Here is a 15,194-nt window from a genome sequence, read left to right on the forward strand (position 1 = left end):
CCCCAACCACTCTCCACCAAAGCCAACAGGCAAGAGGCACATATAATAAAATGTCATCTGCATAATTATAAAAAAGATCCTGGGCCCTAATAACATCACATAAAGGATGTAAGTAAAGATTACAAAGTAATACAGAGAGGGCTGAGCCTTGAGGTGACACATTCCTAAATTAACCTGCTGCTAGTGATCAATCAAATAAGAAGGAAACCAGCAGTAAACAGTTCCGGCATGATCTAAGCATTGCACAAAGAGTGTTTTCTATGGCAGCAACAGAAGGAAAACAAAGCTTCCTCTGGCCTGATTTGGAGGCTCCTCTGGACTCCAACACCAAGGGGACCTCTGACACAGTTCTAAAATGTAGGAAAATCCCTGCTGCCGCCACCCCCCTCCACCCCTGCCAAAGGCCTTTCCCTTAAATAGACTTGGGTCATTCTGGCTCTCCTTCCCCCCCCAAAACCCCAACTCAATCCTAAGTGAGTGATCCCCAATTGCTCCTGTCCCTGCCACTGTCTAGGCAAATATGGTGTTCGCTGACCCTTAGTTGTAGTTTTGCAGCACTACCACTAGAGCATCACATTTCTGTATAAAGGCCTGTGCCATTATTTGGAACTGTGACTCCCTAGTGTAGTATTGTGAGACTACCACTAGGGGTCAGCTGATGCCATATTTATATAGGCGTCACAGAACACCTAGTACTCACCTGGGGTTAACTCTGCGGCCACCTGGAGGGTCTCTGTCCAGCACAACTCAGGCCTGCCTGCACCTAGGCACATGCTCTATACTAGCACCCTCCTCCCACTGACTGGGTCCCACTTGCCTCTGGATGAGTCTCCCACTCTCAAGTTATTCCCCAGTGATTTCTAAGACACTGGGGGCCACATGCCCAGGAGTCTCACAGTTCCTAGGAAGCACCCACAGACTCAACACATAAAGCTCCAGGATTCTTAGTCCAGGACAACAGAGCTAATAAATTAACAGGTTTATTATGACAGTAGAACAATGAATGCTTGAAAAACAGATGAAAAAGTACAGCAAGCAATAACAGATAACCAAAACAAGGACGAACATTAAAACCGTCAAAACTTAGCTACTACCTGGCTAACACCTGGGGAGTTTCAAGAAAATAACCACTCACTAGTACTGAACAGGGCTCGGGGCAGAGCTGTTTACCCTCTACACTCCCTTGCTGAAATTGGGGGGAAAAAAATCCAGCTGGCTCCTGGCTAACTCCGGGGCCAATCAGAGCCCAGGGTACCAGCTTTGAAAGAATCTGGCCAACGGTACTGCAGATTGTATTTTCACATGGCCTAAACTGAGAAATAAAACAGCCTTTTCTGTAACAGCTTTAAAATGAAAAACAAACGCCATCTGCTGGCCAATTAGGAGAAATACACTTCATGAAATTATCAATACAATTCACAGGCTTGAAAACCTACTATTTTGCCACCCCCCCACCCCTCCCCTTTAAGAGAGACCTGGGACTGTGGCCTCTTTAGTCCGCTGTTCGGGTCTCAACAGTCCAGTGTAAGGGTGGTTCTGGCTGTTCCTTCCTGGAGAGTCCATCAGCATTGCCATGCTCACAGCCCTTCCTGTGCTGAATGGTGAAGTTGTACATCTGCAGGAACAGGCTCCCACAGGAGTAGCTTCCCATTCTCTCCAGAGATTCTTTTAAACCAGACCAATGGATTGTGATCTGTGATGACAGTAAAGTCTTGCCCATACAGGTAGGGCTGCAGTTTCTTAAGGGCCCACACTTAAGGCCAAATATTGTTTTTCAATAGTGGCATATGCTACCTGTCTAGGACCTTGCGACTCAGGTACATAATGGGGTGCTCCTCTCCTCTGCTATTCACTTGACTGAGTACAGACCCAATGCCATATGTCGAGGCATCAGTACCACAAATCTTTGTTGGTAATCAGGTGCAACTAGTACGGGAGCTGTAACCATCACAGTTTTTAATGCTTTGAAGGCTGCTTCACACTCTAGCGAGCGGGTAATGATTGGGGCAGTCTCTTTTTAGTCAGGTCAGTTAGGGGCTCGGCTATGGAACTATAGTGAGGCACAAACTTCCTGCAATACCCTGCTGTCCCAAGGAAGGCCAATACTTGCTTTTTGGTTAAGGGAGTGGGCCAATTCTTAATAACTTCCACCTTAGCTGGCTCAGGCTTTAGCTGTCCATCTCCCACTCTGCGCCCTAAATATTGCACTTTTTCCATCCCCATCTGACATTTGCTGGTCACGCGGGCCTCCCTGAACCGGTCTAACACCCCAAGCAAATGGATCATCCCAAGTCTGACTGTATACAGCATGCTCCTGGTATCCAACTAACAGACGATTCACCAAGAACTGAAATGTAGCAGGGGCATTTTTATTCTAAAAGGCATCACAGAAATTCATACAGACAAAATGGAGTAATAAATAATGATTGCTTCTAAGCAGCAGCTGTTAGGGGAATCTGCCAGCACCCTCGACTAAGGTCCATTATGGTCAAATACTGGGCCCCAGTTAAGTGGTCTAGTAACTTGTCCATCCGGGGCATCGGATAAGCGTCCTAGATACAGTACATTCATTAAGCCTCCTTTAATCCACACAGAAGCGGGTTGTGCCTTCATTCTTAGGAACAAGAACTACAGGAGAAGCCCAGGGACAATGAGACTTCTTTATGACACCTAGGGCTAGCATCTCATCAATCTCCTGCTTCATTTGCTTCGTCACCTCAGCAGATATTTGATAGGCACTCTGCCTCAGTGGTTTATGCTCACCAGTGTCTACATTGTGATTAGCCAAATGGGTAATTCCTGGCTTAGAATACACAGCAGCATACATTTGCAATACTGCTTCTAGCTGCTGCTTCTGGGTGAAGGTTAATAGCTCTCCGTCTACAACTTGTTGTGTAGAGCCCACTGGTAATGTCTCTGCTAGGAGGTCAGGTATAGGTTCACTCTCCTGACACTCTTCTGGTGGGCTACATACAGCTTGCACCAAAGCTGTGCGATCTGCATAGGCCTTTAACATACTTACATGAAAGGTACGCTGCTCTCTGTCTTGAGAGTCCATAGATATAACGTAGTTTGCATCATTTAGGCACCTTATGACCTTGTAAGGTCCTGCCCAGTTAGCCTGAAGTTTATTCTGACGTACTGAGACTAAAACAAGTACCTGCTGGCCCTCATAATACTCTCTATTTCAGGCTTTACGATCATACCAGGTCTTTTGTTTAGTCTGAGCTGCCTGCAAGTTATCTCTAACAAAGCCCACAAGGTCTTCTAATTTCTGCCACATATTGACTACATATTCAATTACAGGGGTGTCAAGTGTCAACTTTCCCCTCCCAATATTATCTTTTTAGGTCAAAGGGCCCTCTCACCCTCCGGCCACAAAGCAGCTCAAATGCAAAGAACCCAGTTGACGTCTGGGGTACTTCAATGTATGCAAACAGTAGGTAGGGCAAGTACTTTTCCCAGTCCCAATCTCCTGACTCCACAAAAGTCGTTAACATATGCTTTAATGTCCCATTAAATGTCCCCACCAACCCATTAGTTTCACGGTGATATGGGGTGGTATGTACAGATTTTACTCCACAGCGTGTCCACAGATTTTGGGTTAGCTCAGACATAAACTGTGTCCCTTGATCTGAGAGTATCTCTAGTGGATATCTTACCCGGGAAAATATTTCTAGCAGGGCAGTGGCAATTTACTCTGCTTCTACTGAGGATAAGGCTACCATTTCGAGATATCTGGTAGCAAAGTCTTTTTCCCAGTCTGGCTAGGGGCAGCTAGAGGCCCCACTATATCCACACCAATTCTCCCAAATTGCATGCATCACAGGTTCAACAATAGTCAGCTATGACTGGCCACAAAGACATCCCAGCAGACTAGTGGGGCACCCTAGGGGGCACTGCAATGGACTTCACATAAAAGATCCCAGGTACGCATCTCACCCTTACCCCCTTATATTGTATGGTGAGCCCACCAAAAACTTACTGTACCCAACTATACACCTCTATAGTAGCTCTTATGGCTGCAAATGTCACCTATATGTGGGTACAGTAGAGTTTTGGTGGGTTTTGGGGGGGCTGGCACATTCCACCACAAGTGTAACAGTTTAGAGTGGATTATGGGCCTGGGTCCCCTTCTCCACAGTGCACTAGAGGCTGGTATGTACTGTTTCTTTCACATCTTTGGAGGGTGGAAGGGGCTCATTGACCACTGGGGGAGCAGGGGCGTAGCCAGACACCCAATTTTGGGTGGGCCTGGGCCCAAGATGGGTAGGCAGAAGAACCTCGCCCTGTCCCACAGGTGATTTGGTCTCTCCTTCTCTCGCCTGCATGCCATATGGTCTCTCAAACATCCCCCCTCTCCCGTATACCTTTTAAATAGCAGATTTTCACCAGCAGTGAGCAGCAACTAATACACACTGCTCATGTTGGCCCCACACCCTTCCCTCTGATGCAACTTCCTGTTTCTGCCTAGGCTGTGGGGCCAGTGCAAGCAGTATGTATGTCACTGCTCACTGCAGGCAAAGATCTGCTACTTACAAGGTATGCAGGAGGGACACTTGTTGGGAGTTTTCGGCTGGTGGGGCTTGGTGATCCCTGCCAGCCACATCATAGGTATGCTGCTACTGGGTAGGCCTGAACCCAAATTGAGTGGGCCTGGGCCCACCCAAGCCCACCCTTGGCTACGCCACTGTGGGGGAGTAAGGGAGGATCAGTCCTTTATTCCTCCAGTGGTCACCTGGTCATTTAAAGGGCACTTTTTGTGGCTTAGTCATTATTAAAACAGGTATAGCTCAAAACATCTTAGTTTTAGTCCGGGACATTTTTGTTTTGTTCCATTATGACAGAAAAACATCCAAGTGTTAGGAATGCTCAAATCCTGCCCTTAACACGCCTCCTCATGATTTGAATGCATTGTTGTGTATCTTTTATTCAAATCTCAATCCACAAGGGGACATTGCCTCCTATACCTTGACTTTTTAATTTCCTTGGCAGTCTCTTATATGGTACTTTGTCCAAAACCTTCTGAAATCCAGATGCACTATTTCAACTAATTTGCCTTTATCTACATGTTTATTCACACCTTCATAAAAATATAGCTGCTTGGTGAGACAAAACTTCCCTTGGGTAAATCCACATTGGCTTTGTCCCAGTTAAACCATAACTATGTACATGTTCACTAATATTTATCTGTATAATAATTTCTATTTTGCCTAGCACTGATGTCAGGCTCACTAGTCTGTAGTTTCCTGGATCACCCCGGAGTCCTTTTCGAAAACTGGTATTATCTTGGTCACTCTCCAATCTTCAGGTACTGTGGATGATTTTAATGATAGTTTAGAGGTGTGGTAGCCGTGCTAGTCCTCTTTTAAAGGTAATCAATAGAAATCAAACAAAATAAAACATGGAAAAGAAATAAGATGATACCTTTTTTATAAATTATTCATTGTGGGTTTGCAATTTCATTTCTCAGTTCTTTCAGCATTCTAGGATATGTAGAGTTATATGGAGGTGTATTTTCAAAGCACTTGACTTACAAAGTTCCAAGCCTCATAGTAACCTATGAAACTTTGTAAGTCTAAGTGCTTTGAAAATGAGCCCCATAAAATCGGATCCAGGTGATTTGCTACTCTTTAGATTGTAAGTTTGCCCTATTACATCTTCCAGTTTCATTGAGATTTGTTTCAATTCTCTGAATCATTGTACAGAGAAGCAAAGAAGTAATTTAGCTGCTCCACTATGGCCATGTCCTCCCTTGGTGCTCCTACTATCCCTTTATCACCTAATGATCAAACTGACTCCCTCACACTTTCCACAGCCCCTCTATTCCTCATCTTCCTTCAATTCCCTCGATCACCTTCTTCCCCACACCCTCTCTGATCTCACGCCAGCGTATATATACACCTCTGTTCATCCCCTCTTAGATCCTCACCAGTCTGAATTTGGTAATTTGAGGAGTGTAGTTTGTAACCAGGTACCTCTAAGTGCAGCCAAGGATAGAACAATCTCCTCCAGCCACGGGCTCCAGGTACCGTCTTCAGATTGCCAAACCTGAATCAACAGGGCACTCAGTTGATTTATAAGTCATCTATGTGGAACTGTTTCAAAGGCTTTGCTAAAATCTAAGTACACCACATCTAGTGCTCTCCCTGGATCCAACTCTCTGATCACCCAAAGAAATTAGTCAGACTTGTCTGCCAAGAACCTCCTGTAGTGAAACCGTACTGCCGTTGGTCCTGCAAGCTACTGGATTCCAGAAACCTCACTATTCCGTTTTAGAAGCGTTTCTATTAATTTACTCACTACAGAGGTCAGATTAACTGGTTTGTAGTTCCCCACCTCCTCTTTACTTCTGTTTTTGTGGAGAGGGACCACAACCACAATTCTCCATTCCCCTGAGACAAATCCAGGCTGTCAAAATTACTTCTTCTCCCACCACCTCACAATCTGCCCCACTCCCAAACAAAATGCCTCCAAAAACTATCCCACAACCCCATTAACAGCCCCCTGTCCTCCCAAAACTATATCCACATCCTTTACTATCCTCCTGCAACTGGCTCCAGAACTACTCCCACAACACACATTCACACAAAATAGATATACATACATACAAACAAACAAACAAGCAACTCGGATACAAAGATGGGTATGTGAATGGACATACACTCTCAGAAGGCTTGGAAAGAATTTCATGAGCCATGCATGCTTTCTCCACTGGTTGTACAATTCTTTCTTGAAAAGACAAAAAAAAAATTCTAAACAAAGATTAAAAAACAAAACAAAAATACAATTGCTTGCTTATATCAATAGAATTTGACAAAGAGATTCCATCGTCTCATCTATCAATTACAGCGTGCAAGTCCCAGCATTTCCTCTTAAACAAATTTCCTCAATTGATGAGTCATGCTCCCTCTCCGGCCCAATTCCAATCTAGCCTAAAAGCCATTTTTTGATACATCTTTTAAACCTTAATTCCTTATTCTCCTGATATTTCATGTGCATGCTTTTATAATAAAGATGAGATAACAAGATTGAGCCCTTTGGTCATGAACCAGTAGGTTTCACCCCCTGCAGCACCAATCAAACCCTTTCCCAAGTACATCACTTCTGTGGAAATCAGTGTGTGCGTGTGTGGGCTGTTTTCCTCACCAGATTCCTGAGAAGATATGTCTCCACCTTTTTTGACAAATCCGAATGGGATATGCTCTTCATTAGGTCACAACTTATATAAGACCTGCATCTCACACTGCTTGCTAAGCTCCAGATGGATGTATTTTTCATAGTGTCCCAAGGATCCCGAGTCACAGGCAGTATTTAGCTGAGAAAGTAATTTCTGATGACACACATGCTTGGAGTGTTCCACTTTCACTTAAATTCGGATACCTTGTTATTTTACATATCCAGCTGATAAGATCTAAGCATGTCTATATAGGGTCCTTTTTCTGCATAAAGAGGACAAAAATGGCTGACTTGGCCAGTAGCAGTTCACAAGATCCAATGTATCCAGATGTTGTGTTTTTCGATGCCAAAGCCACAATTCGATCTCTGGTGACCTACATAGGGATTCATTCCTCCATTCAGATCTTCAGAGGCTCCTTTAAACTGCTCTCTTGAAAAAAGAAAAACAGTCTAAGGTCTGCCAGTATTTCCTTCTGTCTCTCCTATCAGTTCACCCTAAGAGCAGAGGAATTGTGTCTCAGTATGTACAGTATGAATCTGTCTCTCTGAGTCATATGACACAGCCCCCGTGCGGAAATATGGCTCTTCCTGCTGGTACCAGTGATTCACATTGAATTCTGGGAAGAAAAAGGTAATCTCTCTGTTGGCTGATTCCGGTGAGTCTGAAAAACAGGAAAAAGACATTTTACTTACGAGTCCACCAGGGCAAGAAGCCCAGCCTGATTTTTCTAATAACTTGCTTCCTTCTTCTCCTGCAACCCCTTTGCTTCTTACCCAGCACCATCTGCCTCTCTGTAACCTATGGCCCCTCAAACCCCAGCACAGATTTACTATTATTGTTTTTGTGTAATTTGTTGGTTTGTTGTCCGCTTTTATGCTTTGTATTGGCATGTAAATCACCATGGTCAGGGGTTTTATCACCTTGCTTGGTAAGTAATAAACTTAGGATACATAAATATCTAGTATGTTTCTCTAAAACATGCACCCCTTATGTTCCTTACTTCAGTACCTTTTGCCCCTCAGAGACCTAGGACACTCATATACATTAATCTAATACTGACTACCCCACAAAGATCTGTACCCCTTCCACTCCTCATCTAGCCATAACTTAGCCGAGAAGACCATTATTAGACATCCTGGTGAAGGTAACATGCACGGGGAGGGATGTATGGAGAAGACTAGGAAAAGGCAGAACCGCGAGTGGTGTGTTCCTGTGCATCAGCCCTCAATATAAACTAACTACTTTGCCATACTATACAGCTTCTTCCCTAAAATGTGGATTCTGTTCCCGGGGTCTCTCAGTTCATACATCACCTGCAACTATTTCACTCCAATAGCAAACATTATGTATATGGGACTTCGGCTCCCTACCTGAGCCATGAGTTGTGTTCCTTGTGTCTGTCAGTCCATACATTCCCCGTATTGATTCTGGCTCTGTGTTACGAGCTCTAAAGACTTTTGTTGGGCCCATCAGGGATCTCCAGAGATGGATTGCATCCTCATGAGCCAAAATATATGCCCTCATAGGGCCGCTAAGGATAAAGGGACAGACAAAAACATAATGGAATATGATCAGTTACAGGGAACAAGGATGCGAACTACCCCTCTCATGGGCAAAGACACAAGTTTATATATGATACCATAGTGGGACAATAGAGATGAGGATGGAAGAGGCAAAACTGTAGGCTAATGGAGTTCCAGTTAGTATTATCAAGAGGTCAGAAAGAAAAGACAAGTCACATACTTAAGACACACACAACTGAACTCTCTACCAGAGCTGGCTGCACATTGCCCAGGATATAAAGTTGTGCCCACACTTAGTCACACACAACTTACAGATGATGATAACGCTCCTGCTGCAGCTATAGGTCATGGTGAACTTGTTTATAGACCCGATGCAAGTAAACTTGAACTTTCTGCCAGAGTTTGAAATCTAACTGAGCATTAACAAGCCTAGAGCATTGAAAAGGATAGTAGCAGACCAGGGTCTAGAGGTTCTGGCTTAAAAAGAAAAAAATATTTTCTGTTCTTTGCCAGAAAGAGAGGAAGCACTGCTTCTGACCTGAATTAGGTGTTAATTAAGGTACTGTGTGGAACAGAAATAACGCTGCAATTAATGCAACCAGTTTAAGAACAAAAGCATTTATTTTCAAACATGGCTGGTGAAGAAGACCAGAACAGCACTTAGTTGTGCAGAGAAACAAAAGAGATGACCAACAGAGGACACAAATTTTACAAGGAGAGATCTCCCTTTCTGGGTTGTGTTTCAGAAGATATTTCACAATAGGGCCCTTTTACTAAAGTGTGTTAAGCAGTACTTAACATGCAAATTAGCATGCATTAACTGCCACCACACTGGAAGCAGTTACAAGTACTAATTCATCAAGTGCATTTTGTGCTGGAGTGGGAACTAGGCATGGGTGAAGAATGGGCGTGGATAACATATTGCAGTTAGCACAAGGTATATACCACATGCTGCCACTTGTGCTGTTAATGCAGGTTCGCCCAATTACTGTGTTAACTATCAAAAGCTCTGTTTGAAGCAGTCCCCTAGAGAGGAAAGGATCCAGGTAACCTTCTTTTCTGAGGAGTTCTGAGAGAAGAGGATTTATTTATTTATTTGTTGCACTTTTTATCCCACATATTTGCAGGCTCAATGTGGCTTACATAATACCGTGAAGGCATTTGCCAATTCCAGTACGGGATTAGTACAAAATGTTGTATTGGGATAGGGAAGGTAAGATACAATCAAGTTGGGTTGAGGTAAAAAGAGTTTGTCAATGTCCAATACAATCTTTGATAGTGAAGTGTTGCAGGGTTGAGTCACTTAGGTTGGGTCATTCGGATATGCCTTTCCGAACAAGGGAGTCTTTAATAATTTTCTGAATTTTAGGTGATCATGTTGTTTTCATCATTTGTGGCAATGCGTTCCATAGGCGCGTGCCTATGTAAGAGAAGTTGGACGCATGGGTTCTCTGGGTAAGTGAACATTATTTAGCTCTGGGCTTTGGTGATTTAAAGATTGGGATAAAAGAGTAACTGCAGACTTATTGATAAAAACAGTTGATTAAAAAAAAAAGCAAACTTTATTTATTAACTAGTTTAAATAGTGTAAAATTATTTTCCTTATAGATTTTAAACTTGAGCTTTCTGACAGAAATTAATTGTTAGTTTACAGCATTGATAGCCTCTAGAAGGCACAACAGGATCTAGTTTAGTCACCTAGATAGGATTTTAGATAGTGCTGGGGAGGAACTAGCTGTTTTAGTACATATGGGTATCAATGACATAGGAAAATGTAGAAGGTAGTTTCTGGAAGCCAAATTTAGGTTCTTAGGTAGAAGCTGAAATCCAGATCCTCCAGGGTAGCATTTTCAGAAATGCTGCCCGTCCCACGCATTGGACTCAAGAAACAGGCAGAGCTCCAAAGTCTCAAAGCGTGGTTGAGACGATGGTGCAGGGATGAGGGTTTCAGATTTGTTAGAAAAGGGCAACATTTTGGGAAAGGGGAAGGCTATTCTGAAAAGATGGATTCCATCTTAACCAGGATGGAACCAGGCTATCGGCACTAAATTTAAAATGGCCATATAGCAGCTTTTAAATGGGGGGGGGGGGGGGGGGGGGGGGGGGGTGGGGGGGGGGGGGGGGGGGGGGGGGGGGGGGGGGGGGGGGGGGGAGAGCCAACCAAAACAGAGGTTTCAACAATGGTGAAACAAAGCTAGGAGTGTTTAAGGGGAGAGCAGAGTAAAGGAAGCAAATTATCTAAGCAGTTTGTAGATACAGGGGAAAACCACAATTTGAAATTCTAGAAGCCTAAAAAATAAGATGGAAGAGTTAGAATATATAGCACATAAGTATTTGCTAAACAAATGCGTTTTCAATACTTTCTGAAAATTTGATTTAATATTATGTTATAAATATGCAAAACTAACTCATTTGGAGACACTGCCCTTGCCACATAAAACAACATGAACACAATGAGGAGAGACGGTCACAAACAAGAAAACACATATTAAACGCTTTTGGGAGCTGAGACACATCCTAATAATGACACGACAAAGAAGCATGGGCCACAAACAAGTACTAGCTTGCCCACTGGGCCAATATACATTCTCATATGGAAGATGACGCCAGAAAGCTAGTACCTGAGACACACACACCAGCCAGCACGTTAATGGACCAAGAGATCCAAAATCACATTTCACTAAGGGGAATCAGTTCTTTAACAAGGGTACAATTTCTTTATTCTTTAATAGGAAACAATTAAGAGATCTAGATACATCGGCCTTCTCTTCTGAGTAAGGGAATGTGCATAGAAAGATAAAGATTTTCTACCTGGACATAAATTCAACCAGTCGCTGATAGAAGAATCTCCCTGTGGTGAGAAAAAGAAGGATAGATTAAATGAAGTTGAGAAAAGAAGAAAACAGGAAGGCATAAAATAGAAAGAAAATAGAGAATGGAAGGAACAGAGGACACAAAGAAATATACCAGGCTCTCCACTGATAATATATAATGAAAATAAACAACCCCACAGACAGAACTCCTCATTAATGATATATTTGGAACCCCCCCCACCCCACCCCACAGGCAGCGCTCTCCATCAATGACATATATACAGGGAATAAATTCTACTCCACAAACGGGGCTCTCTTTTGAAGTTGTCCCCCTGTGGTACCCGAGTGTTCTCTGTAGAAATTCTGAGAATCTTCTCTTCTCCAGCTCAGCTCCTTACTTCTCACAATCAGGAACTTGTTAAGCAAAATCTTCTCATGAACTGCCTTAGATAAAACAGAGAAAAACCCCCCCCATTAAGAATAGTTTCAGAGACTCTGCCTACAAATACCTAGAAATCAGGACATAGTATTTCATTTATTAACCATTCACAGCGCAGGTAATTGCATTGATATACTATTTCCATTGCCACTCACACAGGTCTCACAAGCATGAAGAATCATGTTACCTTGAAGATGACAGGATGGGCTACAGCATCAGGCTTGATTACAGCCAGAGTAAGCTGGAGAATCCTGACACTACTCCCTAGTGACATTATTAGAGGAGGTGATGGCTTCCTATGGCACACAAAGCAGAAACAAAATTTCTATTCAATCTGTTATAGGATTTATTCTGCATTATGTTTTTATTTTGCTGCTTGAAACCTTTGTAATCTACTTTGGTTAGTGCCAAAAGGCAGAATATAAGTATTTAAATAAAAAATTACATTACACTGAAGTGCCCATCTTCCTTTGAAGCCATGTTAACTCTTCTCTATTAATCTAAGAATCTCAGTAATTTCTGCTGCCTTACTTAATATACTCAAAAGGCTTATTATAGCTTTTCCAAGAGTCTAAGGAATCCTGTTCAGAAGGAATGGATCCTCATCAGAAGGAATGGATCCTCAGGAGCTGGCAGAGCCAGTGGTAGGAGGTGGGGCTGGTGGTTGGGAGGCGGGGCTAGTGCTGGGCAGACTTCTACGGTCTGTGCCCTGAAAAAGACAGATACAAATCAAGGTAAGGTATACACAAAAAGCAGCACATATGAGTTTATCTTGGTGGGCAGACTGGATGGACCGTGCAGGTCTTTTTCTGCCTTCATCTACTATGTTTTTACTAAGCGGCAGTAAGCCCAATGCGGGCTTACCGCTTGCTATAACAGAAGTACCGCCAAGCTACCACAGCAGCTCGGCTGTACTTCTCACGCCTACCATGCTGTAATTTCCGGCGCTACAAATTGTTTTTATTTTTGTAGTGCTGGACTGTACCTGGCGGTAATCCGGTGGCAGTAAGGCCCTCCCCCCTGAAATGGCCGCACTGCAAGTGCTTTACTTGCCGCCTGGCCATTTCCTGCAGGAAAGCGAGACATTCCCTTTTACCAGCTGTGGCAAAAGGGGGCATCAGCGAATGTGTTAAACACGCGCCAATGCCAGCCCCAGCCCCCTTTTGCTGCAGCTTGGTAAAAGGGCCCCTAAAATCACTTGCATGTAAATATGGGACATCTACTATTTTTTCATCTTTGGTATCCTGCCTGCTTTCACACTCAGCAGGGCTGTCCACCTGCATTCAGCAGCACTCAACCAGGCAATGCCGCTGAATATAGGGGCCATATAGACTTAAAGTACAAGTTAAAAAAAACAAAAACAAAACACTAATTAGGTTGAAACCAGGGAGCATTTAACATCCTGTGCTTACATCAAAAGAAAAAGATGGCATATGGGAACTTGCTCTTTTTGTTTTGTGGAATATTATAAAAATGCACAGCCTTTTTTTATTACTAGTATTTCACTAGTATTTCACAGAGAGGTACTGAATAATGAGAGATGGGCTTCCTTCATGCACAAGTTCTGTCCAGAGTCAGTCTAAATGTACTAACATTGTCCAGTTCAGCACATTAGGAGCCGCCAAGTTCAGTTCAGCACATTAGGAGCTGCCAAGTTCATACAAAGTTAATTATGTTCAGTGGAAAATAAATTTGTTGGCTCAGGCTGTTTGCTAGGTGAATATTCCATCACTGTTTCATTATTGCTACGAAGTATACTATTACATAAGTGAATTATATTATCCTCTCTCACTGTATTTTCAAATGTAAGCAACATTAAACCCAAGTTTGCTTGGGATAATGTGTGATATAAATGTAACCCCCCCCCCCCCAATCCTTTACCCTCCATCTTTTAAGACACTGCCTGTCCAGCTGGATGGTGATGGCAAAAACAAAACAACTTTTGTCCAGTGATGATTAACTCAAAATAACCTGTTCCTTAGCTGGGCTCTAGCATTACCATATTGAAAATGCAACCAAACCATGCCTCTGTGGTTATGTTTCACTAATAAGTTAAAAGATTAACTGTCTTTCTTGAAAGGATTATATAACCTTTGGAGGCATGACAATCATATACTTATTCAATATCACAACTCCTTATGTACAAACACAAAACAACCTTTTAGGGTGGATAGTGCTCACAATAAGCCCTCTTTATTATTGACAAGATAAGAGATAAGCGTTTTCAGTTTTGGCACAGTATAAGTCATCACAAGAACAAAATATAAGAAAACCTATGGACTGCATTAGGGACCTATAGCCCATTTAGTTATGTTTAAACAAAAGAGATCTGCATGAAACAAAATAGTTATTTTCATTTTGACTTATCTTGAGTAGAGAGGTGTGGTAGCCGTGCTAGTCCACTTTTAAAGGTAATAAAAAATGTATCGTAGTTTCTTTTCCATGTTTTATTTTATTTCTATTGATTACATTTTGACTTATAAAACAACTTGTCCCTGAAACATGTTCAAAACAGAGAAAGCCCATCTGTGTATCTAAAATGTAAACTTCTACACAACAGATGAAGATGTGATTCCACCTGCCTCAATGAAAGGGGAGTTTAATTTTACTTCCATTTAATTTCACTATATCAGATTACAAAAACCGTTAAGACGAACCCATCAGGAAACAACAGGATGTCCTCAAATGAAACCTTGCCATCTGCATTGTATAGAACGGTGTAGAAAAATAAGCACAAATAAAAAGTGGAACAGCACTAGACAGTTTACAGAACAGACCACACATAGGCAGTCCCTTATTTCTTTAAGAATATTTGGCTATTGCTTTCAATTTTATTATTATTTTATTTATTGCATTTGTATCCCACCTCTTTGCAGGCTCAATGTGGCTTACAGTACATTATGAATGGTGGAAATATATTAGAAAATAGACATTTAGTGTTACAGAAGGATCTTGGGCAGCATGATAGTGATGAAACATAAAATTGTAGTATAGCAAGCAGATATTGTAAGACAGCTCTGAATATATGCATTTACTATTGTTTGGGGTGAGCGAAAATTGCAGCAATCTCCCCCTGCTGGGGACATCGGCTAGATAGGCTCACTGGGTCTCCTGTTTTCATCTTACCTCCGCGCGCGCTCCTCTTCCCACCAGGTTACCTTTTTTTTTTCCACCCCGGCTGCAGCCGCGCGGCAACGCTACAGCGAAATGCTGCCAGACAGAACGGCCTTCCCTTTCTG

At 42.7% G+C, this 15,194-nt stretch overlaps 1 protein-coding gene across 3 annotated transcripts; it reads right to left on the reverse strand.

Annotated features, from left to right (window-relative positions):
- Positions 1–5,619: 5,619 nt before the first annotated feature.
- On the reverse strand, positions 5,620–15,145 carry NME6 (NME/NM23 nucleoside diphosphate kinase 6). 3 transcript variants are annotated; one of them, XR_003943562.1, is made up of 7 exons: positions 15,082–15,145; positions 12,143–12,251; positions 11,858–11,960; positions 11,515–11,554; positions 8,551–8,711; positions 6,570–7,841; positions 5,620–6,534 (listed from the first exon to the last, which is right to left on the reverse strand). XR_003943562.1 is itself a non-coding variant. In XM_030216175.1 (6 exons), exons 2-6 carry the CDS (start codon positions 12,227–12,229, stop codon positions 7,675–7,677), a joined length of 558 nt encoding a protein of 185 aa, XP_030072035.1. In that variant the 5' UTR covers positions 12,230–12,251; positions 15,082–15,145; the 3' UTR covers positions 5,620–7,674. The 3 variants fall into 3 exon arrangements, 2 of the variants coding, with proteins under 2 accessions (XP_030072035.1, XP_030072036.1); XM_030216175.1 differs by having other exon boundaries at positions 5,620–7,841; XM_030216176.1 differs by lacking the exon at positions 15,082–15,145 and adding an exon at positions 12,487–12,554 and having other exon boundaries at positions 5,620–7,841.
- Between the last annotated feature and the right edge of the window lie 49 nt (positions 15,146–15,194).

Source organism: Microcaecilia unicolor, chromosome 10 (genome assembly GCF_901765095.1).
Source record: "Microcaecilia unicolor chromosome 10, aMicUni1.1, whole genome shotgun sequence".
Lineage (NCBI taxonomy): Eukaryota > Metazoa > Chordata > Amphibia > Gymnophiona > Siphonopidae > Microcaecilia > Microcaecilia unicolor.

Bases quoted from the DNA above. Each gene is read 5' to 3' on its own strand.
- NME6 (XM_030216175.1), bottom strand. From the start codon at position 12,229: ATGTCACTAGGGAGTAGTGTCAGGATTCTCCAGCTTACTCTGGCTGTA. The intron at 11,961-12,142 runs GTAACATGATTC...GTTTTATCTAAG, and splicing joins CCCATCCTGTCATCTTCAAG to GCAGTTCATGAGAAGATTTT. The intron at 8,712-11,514 runs GTAGAAAATCTT...CTTTATCCTTAG, and splicing joins CTGGTTGAATTTATGTCCAG to CGGCCCTATGAGGGCATATA.